The sequence below is a fragment of the Rhinatrema bivittatum genome, chromosome 8 (genome assembly GCF_901001135.1).
Source record: "Rhinatrema bivittatum chromosome 8, aRhiBiv1.1, whole genome shotgun sequence".
NCBI classification, from domain to species: domain Eukaryota; kingdom Metazoa; phylum Chordata; class Amphibia; order Gymnophiona; family Rhinatrematidae; genus Rhinatrema; species Rhinatrema bivittatum.
The window spans coordinates 204,473,967-204,491,632 of NC_042622.1; the positions used below are offsets into that span (position 1 = coordinate 204,473,967).

At 47.0% G+C, this 17,666-nt stretch overlaps 1 protein-coding gene across 1 annotated transcript; it reads right to left on the reverse strand.

Annotated features, from left to right (window-relative positions):
- Positions 1 to 32: 32 nt before the first annotated feature.
- Positions 33 to 9,070, reverse strand: HSPB1 (heat shock protein family B (small) member 1). The gene is made up of 3 exons (XM_029613257.1): positions 8,610 to 9,070; positions 1,584 to 1,647; positions 33 to 334 (listed from the first exon to the last, which is right to left on the reverse strand). Exons 1-3 carry the CDS (start codon positions 8,992 to 8,994, stop codon positions 145 to 147), a joined length of 639 nt encoding a protein of 212 aa, XP_029469117.1. The 5' UTR covers positions 8,995 to 9,070; the 3' UTR covers positions 33 to 144.
- Positions 9,071 to 17,666: the final 8,596 nt, after the last annotated feature.

The window sequence follows — 17,666 nt, forward strand, 5'->3', positions numbered from 1 at the left end:
CAGACATTAGATAGAATGTAAAAGCAGACACGCAGAGTTGTTTTCTACTTTATCTTAGAAACATGGTTAATACACTAGTGAAAAAAAAAGAAATCCTAGGAGCCTGTTATGGAGGGAGCGGTCCTTGCTTTGGTGGAATGCGGGTCATTTCTTGGCAGCCTCTTCTGGTTTCTTGGCCTCGGTTGGTCCGATCTCTGCGCGGCTTTCGAAGGTGACTGGAATAGTAATTTCAGTGGACTGGACAGCTGGCTTTGGGAGCGGGGCCTCCACTGTTAGCGTGCCGTCGGGCGACAGGGATGAGACCACCAGGCTAGCATCCACGCCTAGGGGCAGACTGGAAGAGAGAGAGAGAGAGCAATGTAAGCAGTGAGTCCCATGGAGTAACGTGCCTTGGAGGACTCCCCGCAGGACCAAGTCCTTTTGCCCTCCTTTGGTAAATCAGCTCCTTTTTCAGTGTCTGGCACGAGATGTTAGCTAGGTCTTTGGATTCATTGCTGGCTGGAAGAGTTGTGTTGGAGATTTCAGGCTCGTGATATATTCCCCAGGATTCATGGAGCACAACAGTCTCTCACACAGGGGCCACTCTTATTAGCAGAGAAAACTGGAGGATACTCTGCAGTGGAAGGCATTCTGAGGTAAAGCATACATTGCATTAACACTGCAGAAAGACAGGATTAAGATTGCATTAAGAAGTAGAATGTGGAGTGACTATTATATGGCACCGATAACACTGAAAAGGGGCTGATTTACTAAAGGAATGTACACTGCATCGATAACACTGAAAAGAGGCTGATTTACTAAAGGAATGTATACTGCATCGATAACACTGAAAAGGGGCTGATTTACCAAAGGAATGTACACTGCATCGATAACACTGGAAAGAGGCTGATTTACCAAAGGAATGTACACTGCATCGATAACACTGGAAAGAGGCTGATTTACCAAAGGAATGTACACTGCATCGATAACACTGGAAAGAGGCTGATTAACCAAAGCATATGTTCCTAGAGCAGCAAAATTCCTCCCCTGCTTTGTGCCCCCGCCCCCTATGGACTTCCAATCCAAGTCAATTCCCTCCGACTGCCCCCCACACCCAACCTCAGAGCTCTGGCATCACCAGAAGGCAGTGGGCGCGGGGGCTGAATTAGCTGTGGCCCCATGCTCGCAGGCATTACAATAGCTCCGCCCTTCCAGGCTTCTGTACGGGAGATGGGGGCCTGTGAGTGCAGAGCTACGCACGGACTCCGTTCCCAAGCTCACTGCCTTCTGATAACAGCACTGCTGGAACCGGAGGGAGCCTCAAGCTCTTTGGGGGGACAAGAAGGTAACATAGGAATCAAATCCATTCCCGGGTCTGTAGAGGAAGGGGAGGAAATTGATCTTGGAGGTCCAGAGCGTCTGTGTGTGGTGATCAGAGGTGCATGGGTGGAGGGAGAATTGAAGGTCTGCCGGGGAGGGGGGGGGGAATTGGAACTCCGAGGGAGGAGGGAGGCTCCGTGTGGTGCCCACACCAGCAGTGCCTAGGAGTGGCAAGAGACAAAAATCCATCTCTGGTGCCGAGGATGGCTTCTCTTGGTACTCACGTGTATTTTCTGGTGAAGCACCTGGAGATGAACCCGTGCTCGTCCTGTTTCTCTTCGTGTTTACCTGTAAAATAGGACAGGTTCAGGAGCCTGTTTGGTCTTTGCATTGATGGAATAGGTGCCGCAGATGCGGTGACCTCAGGCCATGAACAGCCGGCTTCCTATTTAGAACACTTAAGACAGGATTCCAGCCCCGGTCACTGAGGGCCACAGACAAAATATGCAAATTGCCATGGTTATGAGACTAAATATGTGTAGCTATATCTTATGAATATTCATTATGGATAGCCTGTAAACCAGATCTATTTGTAGAGCTTCAGGAGCAGAGTCAAAGAGCCTTGCTATAAGATCTCAGAGGTTTATTTATTTAATTTAATTGTAATTATTTCTAAAATAATTACACCCCAATAAGTTCAGATCGGGGCACATTAAAAACATACATAGTTCAAGTGTTAATAAAACTGTAGAAACAGACATCCAATCACCTTTGCTACAGATAATGCGTTGATATATAATATGTAGATACAAAAATTGGATAGCTGAGGACACACCCTGTTAGCATGGCGGAGAGACCAGAGACTAACTTGCTGAAGGAAAAGTATCATTAACTGAAAATGTCTCGGGGAGTTTCTTGCATGCTTTTGTGTCCTTGGTGTTACGGAGATCGGAGGGTACAGAGTTCCACAGAGCGGGATCAAAGATGGAGAATGATCTCTCTCTCTCTCGTCTCTTGTCAGACGAGCTGCCTTTGGAGAGGGAATATCGAGAAGAAATTGGCTTAGAGGAGCGGAGCATGCAAAGTGGGATATGAGGGTTGAACCGGTCCATGGCGATGTGACATTATTAAGAAGACTGGCACTGTCCAACTCTCTACCTGTGGGCTCTCTGTACGACCACTGCCTCTTCTATGGCTTCGCCTGGGCTGTCAGTGAGTTTGAGCGGCGTGGATGCCCGTACATCTGTACTGTTCCTTTTTTTCTCATGAGAATATCGTCGTGGGAGTATGAGCGCTATCTGGCTCTGACTCACAGAGCTGTGCAGGTAGGAAGGGAGCTGGCAGTCAGAGAGCCGGACAGTGTGATTGGTGAGGGCCTTGACAGCAGGAGGAGAAAAGAGGAGAGCAGAGTCGGGTCAGGGCCCGGTGCCCTTCCCCCTCCTATGCCCTACACTGCACCCTAGCTTGCGGGGGGGGGGGGGGGGGGAGAGGCATGTTGCTCTGCTCTTCTTGTGCCAGCAGGAATTGGGGGATCATGGTTTCAGGGGGGAGTGCATGGAGGCGGGAAGGGTCAGGAGTTGGGTGACTGCATCAGGAAAGAGAACCTGAAGGGTGGCAGAGTCCTTAGGAGGACCTGGAGGTAGGTAAACGCATTGGAAGGGGGTAGGTGAGTGCATATGAACAGGGCTGGGTGGTGAGTGAGTGTGTCAGATGGAGGTCAGGGATGGTGAGTGAGACATGAGGGAAACCTGCCAAAGTGGCCACCAGTAAAACTTGGTGGCTGCACTCTGAGGCTATAAAAAAAGAAAATGTTGTCAGAACCCCTCTCCTAACACTACACAGAGGTATTGACTCAGTATTAACTCAGAGGACCAAGTAACCCTTCAACATCATGCTGGGACACTGGATCAGAGGATACAGTGCCTACTAACCCCTCAGAGAGATGCTGATTCAGTAATGAATCAGAGGGCTCAGTGCGCCCTACCACCATGCTGAGCCACTGGTTAAGTACTGACTTAGCGGGATGCAGGCCTCCTACCACCTTGCGGCACTGCGAGGGAAGATTGCCGCTGACACCATGCTGGCTTAGAACTGGCTGAAAGGGAAGGGTGCTGGGACTCTGGTACCCAAAAGGGTCATGTGGAAAGGCTCCCTGTGTTGAGCCCCCCATACCATTAACCGCACATAGGATTGCTTGGGGGATCCACCAACCAGCTGTTCAGTAGGCCCTCCTAACGCTCCCCCGCTGGAGGCTGCTGCAGTGGTGGATTCCTGCCTGTGCGTATCATCAGGAGACCCCCGCTCTCACAGTCCGCGTGGCATTTTGTTTCGGAATCTAAAGAAGATCTGATTGAAGCAGTTGCCCCATGTTTTTGGTCAGTATTGGCTCTCAGGATCAATTTGCTGGCCCGCATCCAGTGGTTGTGAGAGTGATCTGGGTGTATGTGGATTTTTTTATTAGGAGGAAGTTTTTTGTTCATCCTTCCTGCCTGAGAGAGGCTGAGGAGAGGGGAAGAAGGACGGATTTCCCCTGTTTGCAGTCCTTTTAGATCTTCCAGACTGAAAAATCCCCGTGCCATTTAAAGGGAGCTGTGGGGGAGAAGGGCTGGATACCAAATGGAATGCAGAGCTGGGAGGAGAATCTGGGAGTCCCCACTGGAGTTTCAGCCAGGAGAACGGGTGAGGGGAGTTTGAAGAATCAAGCAGGGGACCCCCAGGTATTTATTATTTATTTATTTATTTATTTATTAAAGGCTTTTATATACCGAATTTCTTGATACAAATCAAATCAACTCGGTTTACATCGAACAAGTAGAAACTATAACCAATCAAACAGTAGAGACGATTTGCAGGAGAATAAAGTTACATTATAACAAGGATGTGTAAACTTGGAGTAGGAAATAAGAAGGGGGAATAAAGATTATAATATACATTGGAGTATGCGAGGGAGGCAAGGAGCAGTCCTCATGATAATTTGTAAACGTTCTCTTAATAATTTATATACATGGTTTAGCGCTTGTTTATATACATAGTTGCTAGAACAGTTATAAGTCAGGCTGTTGGGCTGGTATTGTGCAAGGGGGGATCCTTAAAGGATAGGAGAACCTTTTTCAGCCTACATTCCATCCAGTGGGAGACAGGAGACCCAGAGGAAAGATTAAGGGCCCACAGACACTGATCGTTTTGGACTTGGTTTACTGCTGCGATGCGACAAGAAGAAAATGTACTTGGTGCCAATTGATTTCTATTGAACAAACTGAACAGTCTATTTCTTGACCCCCGAGAGCCTACAGAGACAGACTGAAGCACATATGAACAGAAAAAGAGACTTACATGCCAGGGTTTGGTGGGACTTTACATGGACTAAGCCCTGGTATTGAGTGTGTCCCCCCTGCCTTCAGTGCTACACCTAGAAGAGGGGGGCTACATAAGTCTATAAACCTGAATGATGAAGAGCAAAGACAGTTGGAGGTAGAGTAGGTGGGAAAGGTGGTGTTGCCATTGGAAGTATCTGGGTGAACGAGGCAAGGAAGAGATATTTCAGAGGGGAATGACACTGACGTCCAGAGAGAGGAGTGATGTGGGAAAGAGATATTTAGGAGGGTGATGCTGTCGAAGTCTATGGAGGTGGGTGATGCCACTGACATCCATGTAAGCGTTTGACATGGGGAAGAGATCCTTAAGGGGCTTGTGTTATTGAATTCTATGAGGGTGTGAACTGTCAGGGGAGAGGATGTTTTAGGGCAATGATGGCGAACTCCAGTCCACCTCGAGTGCCACAAACAGGCCCAGGGTTTCAGGATAGCCACAACAGGCACCTTGGCCTGTTTGCTCTTTGTTGACCTAAAGAGTTATACACTGATGTCCCCCTCCTGTCTCCTGCTCTGCCTGCTTTGTTCTCGGTTTTTACTTGGTTTTACTATCTCTATTTCTCTATGTGTGGATCTCATGTCCTTTTGTGCTGGATGAATGTATCCAAGTGTGTGTGTGTGTGTGTGTGCATGTGTATATACTGTATTTGTGTCACTTTGCCATAGGTATATTTATGGTATATACTAAACTAATTCTGCATATTTCCAAGTCTTTTGTTTTTCTTGTGTATCGTTCTCTTTCTTCTCTTGGATTTGCCTCTCTGTATAGTGTCATAATGACTCTCTCTTTCTCTCTGTACGATGTGTGCATGACTCACATTCTCTGTTCTGTGTTTCTCTCTCTGTATAGTACATGTGTGTGTCTCTCTTTCTCTCTGAACGATGTGTGCATGCCTCACACTCTCTGTTCTGTGTTTCTCTCTCTGTACAGTACATGTGTGTGTATGTCTCTCTCTCTGTATGATGTGTGCATGCCTCACACTCTCTGTTCTGTGTTTCTCTCTCTGTATAGTACATGTGTGTTTCTCTCTCTGTATAGTGTAATAGTGTGTGTGTCTCTCTCATTCTCTCTGTACGATGTGTGCATGCCTCACACTCTCTGTTCTGTGTTACTCTCCATGTAAAGTACATGTGTGTGTCTTTCTCTTTCTCTCTGTACGATGTGTGCATGCCTCACACTCACTGTTCTATATTTCTCTCTCTGTATATTACACTGTGTGTCTCTCTTTCTCTCTGTACAATGTGTGCATGCCTCACATTCTTTGTTGTGTTTCTCTCTCTGTATAGAACATGTGTGTGTCTCTCTCTCTTTCTCTCTGTACGATGTGTGCATGCCTCACACTCTCTGTTCTGTGTTTCTCTCTCTGTATAGTACATGTGTGTTACTCTATATAGTACATGTGTGTGTCTCTCTCATTCTCTCTGTACGATGTGTGCATGCCTCACACTCTCTGTTCTGTGTTTCTCTCTCTGTATAGTACATGTGTGTGTGTCTCTCATTCTCTCTGTACGATGTGTGCATGCCTCACTCTCTCTGTTCTCTGTTTCTCTCTCTGTATAGTACATGTTTGTTTTTCTCTCTGTATAGTATCATAGTGGGTCTCTCTCTCATTCTCTCTGTACGATGTGTGTATGCCTCGCACTCTCTGTTGTGTGTTTCTCTGTATAGTACGTGTGTGTGTCTCTCATTCTCTCTGTACGATGTATACATGCCTCACACTCTTTGTTCTGTGTTTCTCTTTCTGTAAAGTGCATGTGAGTTTCTCTCTCTCTTTCTCTCTGTACGATGTGTACATGCCTCACACTCTCTGTTCTGTGTTTCTCTCTCTGTATAGTGCATGTGAGTTTCTCTCTCTCTTTCTCTCTTTATGAAGTGTACATGCCTCACACTCTCTGTTCTGTGTTTCTCTCTCTGTATAGTACATGTGTGTGTGTGTCTCTCATTCTCTCTGTACGATGTGTGCATGCCTCACACTCTCTGTTCTGTGTTTCTCTGTATAGTACATGTGTGTTTCTCTCTCTGTATAGTACATGTGTGTGTGTGTCTCTCATTCTCTCTGTACGATGTGTGCATGCCTCACACTCTCTGTTCTGTGTTTCTCTGTATAGTACATGTGTGTGTTCTCTCTCTGTATAGTACATGTGTGTGTGTGTCTCTCATTCTCTCTGTACGATGTGTGCATGCCTCACACTCTCTGTTCTGTGTTTCTCTGTATAGTACATGTGTGTGTTCTCTCTCTGTATAGTACATGTGTGTGTGTGTCTCTCATTCTCTCTGTACGATGTGTGCATGCCTCACACTCTCTGTTCTGTGTTTCTCTGTATAGTACATGTGTTTGTTCTCTCTCTGTATAGTACATGTGTGTGTGTGTCTCTCATTCTCTCTGTACGATGTGTGCATGCCTCACACTCTCTGTTCTGTGTTTCTCTGTATAGTACATGTGTGTTTCTCTCTCTGTATAGTACATGTGTGTGTGTGTCTCTCATTCTCTCTGTACGATGTGTGCATGCCTCACACTCTCTGTTCTGTGTTTCTCTGTATAGTACATGTGTGTGTTCTCTCTCTGTATAGTACATGTGTGTGTGTGTCTCTCATTCTCTCTGTACGATGTGTGCATGCCTCACACTCTCTGTTCTGTGTTTCTCTGTATAGTACATGTGTGTGTTCTCTCTCTGTATAGTACATGTGTGTGTGTGTCTCTCATTCTCTCTGTACGATGTGTGCATGCCTCACACTCTCTGTTCTGTGTTTCTCTGTATAGTACATGTGTGTTTCTCTCTCTGTATAGTACATGTGTGTGTGTCTCTCATTCTCTCTGTACGATGTGTGCATGCCTCACACTCTCTGTTCTGTGTTTCTCTGTATAGTACATGTGTGTTTCTCTCTCTGTATAGTACATGTGTGTGTGTGTCTCTCATTCTCTCTGTACGATGTGTGCATGCCTCACACTCTCTGTTCTGTGTTTCTCTGTATAGTACATGTGTGTGTTCTCTCTCTGTATAGTACATGTGTGTGTGTGTCTCTCATTCTCTCTGTACGATGTGTGCATGCCTCACACTCTCTGTTCTGTGTTTGTCTCTCTCTGTGTCTATCTGAATAGTGTATGTGCCTGGCTCTGGGAGTTTCTCTGTTCTTATTGTCTTCCTGTCTCTGCCTGTATCCGGGATTCTGTCTGTCTTGTTCAGGTGGTGGGTGTGCACGCCCCCCTTCTGCCCGTTCCCAGGAAGAGCTGGATGCGGGCGGGATGGTCCCAGATTGCAGAGAGACGTGCTAAGGACTTCAGTTGCTTTTCCCAGGATTTCTCTCTCTGATTAGACTTGCATAGTCTCCTCCGCCTTCTGTGCCTGGTACTCCTCAGTGATGCTAGCCAGCTCTCCCACAGTAGCAAAATATTTTCCTCTCCCCATCCCTTCTGACCTTGGTTCCTTTCCTCTCCCCCTCCCCCCTCCAAGACAAGCCAGGCATATAAACAGTGACAAAGGATGCTACTGGTGAACAATCACTGCTTTTCTACAGATGATTGATTTATAATGATTCAATTATGCTCAATGTGTGACTGCCCTCATTAGAAAAGGAAGATAGGCAATTTCAGAAACAACACATCCTGTGAACTCTGAAATCTTTTCTCACTGTGTGTAAGAGGGAAACAATTCCTTATTTCTCTCTCCTAGACGTTTCCAGCCCTATTCAAAGAGAGCTCAAGACATCCCCAAACATTGCTCTTGAAAGCCATAAAGCGGTGTCGACTACGTAGCGGAGAATGAAAGTGCAAAGTTCAGTTTTAAGGAGTAAAGTGAAGCGACATGACCTGGAAGTCACAGAGCCGGGCTCCCCCCCACTGCACCCCCTTTCATTATAATAAGGCGCCTGCGTCAGCAGAGCGATAGCATTGATCCAAGGGAGTGCCATTGCTGCTCCCCTCCGAGGTCAGGCCTTACCTGTGATTTCCACAATGCCCTCCTTGGTTTTGACCACCAGCTCCTCGGGGGCAAAATGGTTGACGTCCAAGCTGATCTTCCAGCGGCTGGCGGTCTGCTGGATCTCCGAGATGCCGCTGCTCAGCTGGCGGCTCAGTGCCCGGCTGTAGGTGGGCCCGGCGCCGGCTGCCGCGGCGGGAGAAGTGGAGGGCACCACGTCGGTGGCCAGGTTCGGCACCGGGCGGACGTAGCCCGGCCAGCTGGTGCTTGGCCAGTGGTGCCAATCCTCTGGAATCTGGGGGAGCCCAAAGGACTGGTCAAAGAGGCGACTGCCCTGGTACCAGTCGCGGAACGGGTCCCAGCTGGGGCTGCGCAGGAAGGTGAAGGGCACCCGGCGCTCAGACATGGCTCTCTGTGGAGAATGTCCGGGGAGTCCTTGCAAGCTCGGTGCCTGCAGGGCGTGATTCTAGAAAGAGCAGCTGCTGGGGGATAGGCTTTATGAAGAGGCACCCGGTTATTTTTAGACGTTGTGTATCAGCTCCCTATTAATGGAAACGGCACAAGGGCAGTAAGATTGTCATGGGAGCTTCCCTCCCCCCAGCTTTGACAATAAGGTGATAGCTTAGGCACTGCTATGTCAACTTTATTTAATCTGTGACTCTCTGCCCTTTGTCAGGCAAACAGTTTGCAGTGTGCTTGGCGTCTGGGAATCCCAACTTATATGGATGTAAAGAAGAATCGCAAGCCACCGAAAACTTAAAATGCGGAGCAACTGCAGAATTTAACAACCAGGCCGGCATCAGGGGGTGTGCAACCAGTGCAGGTGCACAGGGCATCACCGCATCAGGGGCATCCATGATGGAGAGCAGGGCACCGCAGGAGCTTTGACACGACCTTGCTGCCTGCAGCGCCCTTGGGGTGGGGGAGGGAATCCTACCCCTGGTCATGGAGAGAGCCGTTCCCAGTGCTCGAATGGGGTGCCGGGCAGTTACTGCCCACCCTGGATAAATAAAGTATTTAACTCTTTAAACCATTAACTATTTTTTTCCTATTTTTCGCCTACAATCACCGGGGTTGCCAATTCGTGATCTTTTTTTTTTTTTTTTACTGACAGGTTGTCCAGTTTTTATGGCCAATTTTTGGCATCTCCTCCCACAGAGCGACTATACACGGTCAGCTCCAAGATCTCGCTGTTCTGCAGCGGAGGGGGGTTTTAATCTGGTGAATAAATAAGGAGGCGCCATCCCTCTCACAGATACCTTCACATTGTGCAGGGCCTGTGACATCTGACATGGGCTTCAGAAATTCTACCAAGCAGAAGTAATTAGAGACAGTGACCCTGAGAGTTAATAAACAGAGGCTGTCAAGTGGGAGGTTCCAGCCCTGAAATTGTGAATCTGTAGCTAGTTCTGGAGAGAGTGTGTGTGTGTGTGTGTTGGGGAGGCGTGGGGAGGCGTGGGGAGTCATGCCTGGCCCTTTTGCTGTGAAAGTGATAAGGCTGTGCTGATTGCTTTCTTGATATTTTCTGTGCTGTTTTTAAAAACAGCATTTTCCAAATTTGTTTCATTTCAGAAAGTACCGAAGTGTGCTAATAAACCCATCGGATGCATGGTGCTATCTGAATAGTGTCTTGGTTTATCATCGGTGCTATGAGCCTGTAGGGCCTCAGATTCTCAGTTAGTGCAGCAATACCTGGAGCAGAAGTGCACCTTCATATCTAGACACAGCAGCCTCCTTCCTCAGGAATTTACTAATACTGGTTCATCTCAGAACCCAGCTGCCTGCCGTTTGAGGTCCAAACTGGTCCAGACTCAAGTAAGGTCATGAGGGCAGGGTGAATCAGGCCTGTTTTTCCCTCAGTTGCATCTTCTTCTTGCAAGTCCACAGAAGCCATGGGGTAAAACTAGGACTGGATCATCCTTAGGATTGCTACCTCCCCCAGGTCAACACTTCATGCACACCACAGGGCAGGCCCAGGACTGGATTAGCCTGTTTGGTTTGACCTGAGAGAGGTGACAACTCTCTTCAGCCTGTTGGTAAACCATGGAGTCAGCTGGCAGCCCCGAAGTGATAAGATAGATCTGGAAGTCAGAGAGCAGCTTGACACAGGCAGTTGCGAGACCATGCATTCACTCAATGACTCCCTTTACCCACAGTATATTAACTGGCAATGCGTTCACAAGTCCCAGTGAAGAACCTGCTGCGTCCCACCGGGGCAATTTAGAATCCACCATGTGATGTGCTGTCCAAGTGCCATGGACTGTGGGACACACAGTGCAGAGCTGCAGGATGCTCAGGACTCCAGCGGGTAACCCCAGGACATTCCATGACTTTATATGGTGCTGCCGGCAGCAGTACCCCTGATCCTTGCAGCTTTTTAATGATAAGGGAGATTATGCTGTGCTGTAAGACGGGGGCACCGAGTCCTGAACATTTGAAAAGCTTGGTAGCTCTTTCCACTTACACTGAATTACTTAGATAAGAAAACAGAGTTCCAAAAGAATAGAAAAATGAACCTTGAAATAGCACAGAAAAGCTATTGAAAGCTTTAGCCATTCTCACAGGCACTAAAAGCCAAGAATATATTGAGATGGAACTCAGGGAATCCAGGCATGGACCAAAGTTAGCTATAACCTTAATCATTTTCCAAGATGAAAATCTAACTCATTCCTCCCATTGCTGATCTCTCAAATCACGATGCAGTGTCACTCAGTCCTCCCATCACTAACCTCATACATCATGATGCAGTGTCACTCAGTCCTCCCATCACTAACCTCACACACCATGATGCAGTGTCATTCAATCCTCCCATCACTAACCTCACACACCATGATGCAGTGCCATTCAATCCTCCCATCACTAACCTCACACACCATGATGCAGTGTAATTCAATCCTCCCATCAATAACCTCACACACTATGATGCAGTGCCATTCAATCCTCCCATCACTAACCTCACACACCATGATGCAGTGCCATTCAATCCTCCCATCACTAACCTCACACACCATGATGCAGTGTCATTCAATCCTCCCATCACTAACCTCACACACCATGATGCAGTCATTCAATCCTCCCATCAATAACCTCACACACTATGATGCAGTGTCACTCAGTCTTCACATCGCTAATCTCATACACCATGATGCAGTGTCACTCAATCCTCCCATCACTAATCTCACACACCATGATGAGTGTCACTCACTCCTCTCATCTCTGATCTTACACATTGCAATGCAGTGTCATTCACTCCTCCCATCACTGATTTCATACACTGCAATGGAGTCTCACTCACTCCTCCTATCGCTAACCTCACACACTATGATGCAGTGTCACTCGTTCCTCTCATCTCTGATCTTACACACTGCAATGCAGTGTCACTCATGCATCCCATCACTGATCTCATACAGTGTGATGGAGTCTCACTCACTCCTCCCATCATTGATCTCATATACTGCAATGCAGTCTCACTCATTCCTCCCATCTCTAGCCTCACACACCATGATGAGTGTCACTCACTCCTCTCATCTCTGATCTTACACATTGCAATGCAGTGTCACTCACTTCTCCCATCAATAACCTCACACACCGTGATGCGTAAGAAGATAAGAACATGCCATACTGGGTCAGACCAAGGGTCCATCAAGCCCAGCATCCTATTTCCAATAGTGGCCAATCCAGGCCATAAGAACCTGGCAAGTACCCAAAAGCTAAGGGGTAGATTTTCAAAGGATTACGCCCGTAAGATATGAGCGTAACCCCTGAAAACCTACCCCTGCGTGCATGTTAAGGTTATTGATGTTTGGGTGGATCCTTGGACACTGTGGCAGCTGACCACGCCCACGGGGGGGGGGGCAGTCCCGTGAGGGACCACGGTGTCAGGCTGGACTCTGGACACACACAGATTTGAATCTTTATTTAAACAGTTTTGGAAACCACCAGAGGTGGCAGTAGTGAGTAGTAGATGTTGAGCCGGGCTGGGCGAGTATCCCACAGGACGCTGGAACAGCGGGTCCTCTGCTTGGCTGTGCTGTAGTGGAAAGAGACTGAGAGTTATGAGTACACAGTGAGAAACATACAGAGTCCCAGGTAGAATAGGAGAAGCTCCGAGACAGGGAGAGCAGGCCCTCGAGGAGCGAGTACCTGATCCCTTAGAGCAGGGAGACTCAGTGGTATTGTACTCACACAGCGATTCCACTAGACAAGAGGACTGGCACTGGAACATAGGGCAGGCCCTCGAGGAGCGAGTACCTGATCCCTTAGAGCAGGGAGACTCAGTGGTATTGTACTCACACAGCGATTCCACTAGACAAGAGGACTGGCACTGGAACATAGGGCAGGCCCTCGAGGAGCGAGTACCTGATCCCTTAGAGCAGGGAGACTCAGTGGTATTGTACTCACACAGCGATTCCACTAGACAAGAGGACTGGCACTGGAACATAGGGCAGGCCCTCGAGGAGCGAGTACCTGATCCCTTAGAGCAGGGAGACTCAGTGGTATTGTACTCACACAGCGATTCCACTAGACGAGAGGTCTGGCACTGGATCAGAGGGCAGGCCCTCGAGGAGCGAGTACCTGGTTCCAGAGAAGCAGTGCTGTGGAACAGATGGTAGTTGTACTCACAGATGGAAACTGTTAGTGAAGTCTTCCAAGTAGAGAAGATGGTAGATGCAGGCAGCGACTCAGGGAACATGGGCCCCCGAGGAGCGAGTACCGGTTTCCTGATAGCACCTGAAAGGAGCAGAAGAAACCCGTGAGGAGCGGGTACCCCGTTAGCAAACCCCAAAGGGTGTAAGAGTTCCAGATAGCGCTGGAGTGGCAGAGCAGCTTCGGTACGGAGAGCGAATCCCATCCGTAGAGTTACCGTTGCTAACTCGATGAGCTAGCAAATGCTGTAGGCTTAAATATCCGGGCAGCGTGACGTCATCTCAGGGGGACGCCCCTGAGGTTCGCGCTAACGTGGAAATAAAGATGAGGGCGGCGTGCATGTGCGCGCTCTAAGGTACCTTGGAGGAGCATGGTGGGAGGCAGCACCAAAGCCGGTCCGGGGATGCCGGAGAGGATGGCAGACGCCGCGACAGCCAGTAGTCCGAGGTGAGCGGAAGGAGCCACAAGTAGTGAGAGGAAGGTGGGGGGAAGCCGTCGAAGACTGACGGTCACAACAGCGTGCCGAGCCTATTTTGCATAGGCTCGGTGGTGCGCACAAGCCCCGGGACGGGCGTATGTCCCGGGGCTTTCCAAAATGGGCGGTCCTGGGGCGGAGGTCCGGGGTGTGGCGGAGGTCCAGGGGCAGTCCCGAGTGCTCCGGTACAGTGGCCTGTGCCGGGGCATGGCACGCCGGCAGCTGGCCGGCGCGTGCAAGTTACGCCTGCCTCGGGCATGTATGTTATAAAATCGGGTGTACATTTGTGCGCACGTTACTGTTGCTAGTACTAGCAGTGGATATTTTCTAAGTCAACTTAATTAATAGCAGGTAATGGACTTCTCCTCCAAGAACTTATCCAATCCTTTTTTAAACCCAGCTACACTAACTGCACGAACCACATCCTCTGGCAACAAATTCCAGAGTTTAATTGTGCGTTGAGTAAAAAAGAATTTTCTCCGATTAGTTTTAAATGTGCCCCATGCTAACTTCATGGAGTGCCCCCTAGTCTATTATCCAAAAGAGTAAATAACCGATTCACATCTACCCGTTCTAGACCTCTCATGATTTTAAACACCTCTATCATATCCCCCCTCAGTCGTCTTCTCCAAGCTGAAAAGTCCTAACCTCTTTAGTCTTTCCTCATAGGGGAGCTGTTCCATTCCCCTTATCATTTTGGTTGCCCTTCTCTGTACCTTCTCCATCGCAATTATATCTTTTTTGAGATGCGGCGACCAGAATTGTACACAGTATTCAAGGTGCGGTCTCACCATGGAGCGATACAGAGGCATTATGACATTTTCCGTTTTATTCACCATTCCCTTTCTAATAATTCCCAACATTCTGTTTGCTTTTTTGACTGCCGCAGCACACTGCGCCGACGATTTCAATGTGTTATCCACTATGACACCTAGATCTCTTTCTTGGGTTGTAGCACCTAATATGGAACCTAACATTGTGTAATTATAGCATGGGTTATTTTTCCCTATATGCATCACCTTGCACTTATCCACATTAAATTTCATCTGCCATTTCGATGCCCAATTTTCCAGTCTCAAAAGGTCTTCCTGCAATTTATCACAATCTGCTTGTGATTTATCTACTCTGAACAATTTTGTATCATCTGCAAATTTGATTACCTCACTCGTCATATTTCTTTCCAGATCATTTATAAATATATTGAAAAGTAAGGGTCCCAATACAGATCCCTGAGGCACTCCACTGCCCTCTCCCTTCCTCTGAGAAAATTGCCCATTTAATCCTACTCTCTGTTTCCTGTCTTTTAGCCATCCTGTCTTTTAGCCAGTTTGTAATCCATGAAAGGATATCACCACCTATCCCATGACTTTTTACTTTTCCTAGAAGCCTCTTATGAGGAACTTTGTCAAACGCCTTCTGAAAATCCAAGTATACTACATCTATAGGTTCACCTTTATCCACATGTTTATTAACTTCTTTCAAAAAAGTGAAGCAGATTTGTGAGGCAAGACTTGCCTTGGGTAAAGCCATGCTGACTTTGTTCCATTAAACCATGTCTTTCTATATGTTCTGTGATTTAGATGTTTAGAACACTTTCCACTATTTTTCCTGGCACTGAAGTCAGGCTAACCGGTCTGTAGTTTCCCGGTTCGCCCCTGGAGCCCTTTTTAAATATTGGGGTTACATTTGCTATCCTCCAGTCTTCAGGTACAATGGATGATTTTAATGATAGATTACAAATTTTTACTAATAGGTCTGAAATTTCATTTTTTAGTTCCTTCAGAACCCTGGGGTGTATACCATCCGGTCCAGGTGATTTACTACTCTTCAGTTTGTCAATCAGGCCTACCACATCTTCTAGGTTCACCGTGATTTGGTTCAGTCCATCTGAATCATTACCCATGAAAACTTTCTCCAGTACGGGTACTTCCCCAACATCCTCTTCAGTATACACTAAAGCAAAGAAATTGTTTAATCTTTCCACAATGTCACTCACTCTTCCCATCACTGACCTCACACACTGCAATGGAGTCTCACTCCCTTCTCCTATCACTGATCTCACACAGCATGATGCAGTGCAGTGTCACTCACTCATCCTGTCACTGATCTCATACATTGTGATGCAGTCTCACTCACTCCTCCCATCACTGACCTCATATACTGCAATGCAATCTCACTCATGCCTACCATCATTAGCCTCATACACCACAATGCAGTGTCACTCACTCCTCCCATCAATAACCTCACACACCAAGATGCAGTCTCACTCACTCCTTCCATTCCAGACCTCACACACTGCTTTAGAGCAACGGTTCTCAACTGGTGTGTCGCCACAGTTCCCAGGCCCCCACTGGTCCAGCTGCTCCCCTTGCTCCAGTGAGAAGCAAACTCTTCTTCCGTCCGGGCTTGAAATGCTGGTAGTCTGGGCAGAATGCGGCAGGATAGCTGGAGTCAGCGGCACTAGCAGCATGGTCTCTTCTTCCTGCCCCTGCTGCCTGGAAGAGGAAGTGGTGTGCAGCTGCTGCGCATGTGGGGAGAAGAGACCATGGTAATTTACAAGTGCGGGCAGCATAGGCTTGGAGCAAAAAGAGGAACAACATCAGCCCCCATGGTTAATGGGACACCTTTCTCGAGGCCGTGAGGGTTGTAAGAAGAGGAGGCTGCTGCTGCTGCCATCAGTTGTTCTTTGGTGGGGAGAAACAGAGTAAGTGAGTGCGCATATGTGTTTGAGACAGCATGTATGTAAGTGTGTGATTGAGAGCCTGTGTGGTGTGTGAGAGAGAGCATGTGTGTAACTGTGATTGACAGCCTGTGTGTGAGAGAGAGCATGAGTGTGTGTGTGTGTGTGTGTGTATGATTGAGAGCCTGGATGTGTGTCTGTGTGTGATTGACATCCTTTGTGTGTGAGAGAGACAGCATCTATTTCAAACAATATCTCTGCAATTGTAAAAAAAATCTGTTTTTTAAATTACAAATCCTAAAGAAACTCAAACCATTGCTCTTTCCTTCTGATTTCCGTTCTGTAGTTCAAGCTTTAATTTTATCAGGTCTCGATTATTGTAACTCATTGTATCTAGGACTCCCTGCTATAAATACTCGTCCTCTTCAACTTATTCAGAACTCAGCTGCTCGCTTAATATATAACATACCTCATAAAGATCATATTACTCCAATGTTAAAATTTTTACACTGGTTACCAGTGTCAAATTGTATTCAATACAAAGTTCTTATCATCATTCATAATTTAATCTACAATCCATCATCAGACTGGCTATGTTCAATGCTAAGGATTTACAAATCATCTCGACAATTACGCTCTATGGACAAATGCATCCTCGAAGTGCCCACCATCAAGACAGAAGACTAGGCTTGACTCGTAAGCGAGCATTCTCAATTGCTGGTCCGGTTTTATGGAACTCTTTGCCTGAAAACATCCGTCTCATATCAAATACTAAAGATTTCAGAAAAGCTCTAAAAACATATTACTGCTCCATTGCCTACAAAATCACATAGTTACTGTTTTATGATTTTTATTTATCTCTTTAATTTATGTTTGAACTATTAGTAATTGTACATTGTTTTATTTTTATCTTAACTTGTTTTATTTTGTTATTTTATTTTGTAATTTATGTATGTAACCAATTTGTAAACTGCATAGATCAATTACCCAATTGTATAAAGTGGTATATAAGAACTTCTAAATAAATAAATAAATGTATGAAAGTGTGTGATTGAGAGCCAGTTTATATGAGAGAGCATGTGTATGTATGATTAAAAGCCTGTGTGTTTAAGTGAGAAAGAGAGCATGTGTGTCTGTGTATGACTGAGAGCCTGTGTGGGTGAGAGAGAGAGCATGTGTGTATGTGATTCAGATCCTGTATGTAAGTGAAAGAGAGCATGTATGTAAGTGTGTGATTGAAAGCCTGTGTGTGTGTAAATGTGTGATTAAGAGCCTA

Bases quoted from the DNA above. Each gene is read 5' to 3' on its own strand.
- HSPB1 (XM_029613257.1), bottom strand. From the start codon at position 8,994: ATGTCTGAGCGCCGGGTGCCCTTCACCTTCCTGCGCAGCCCCAGCTGG. The intron at 1,648-8,609 runs GTAAGGCCTGAC...CCTATTTTACAG, and splicing joins GGGCATTGTGGAAATCACAG to GTAAACACGAAGAGAAACAG. The intron at 335-1,583 runs GTGAGTACCAAG...TCTCTCTTCCAG, and splicing joins TGCTTCACCAGAAAATACAC to TCTGCCCCTAGGCGTGGATG.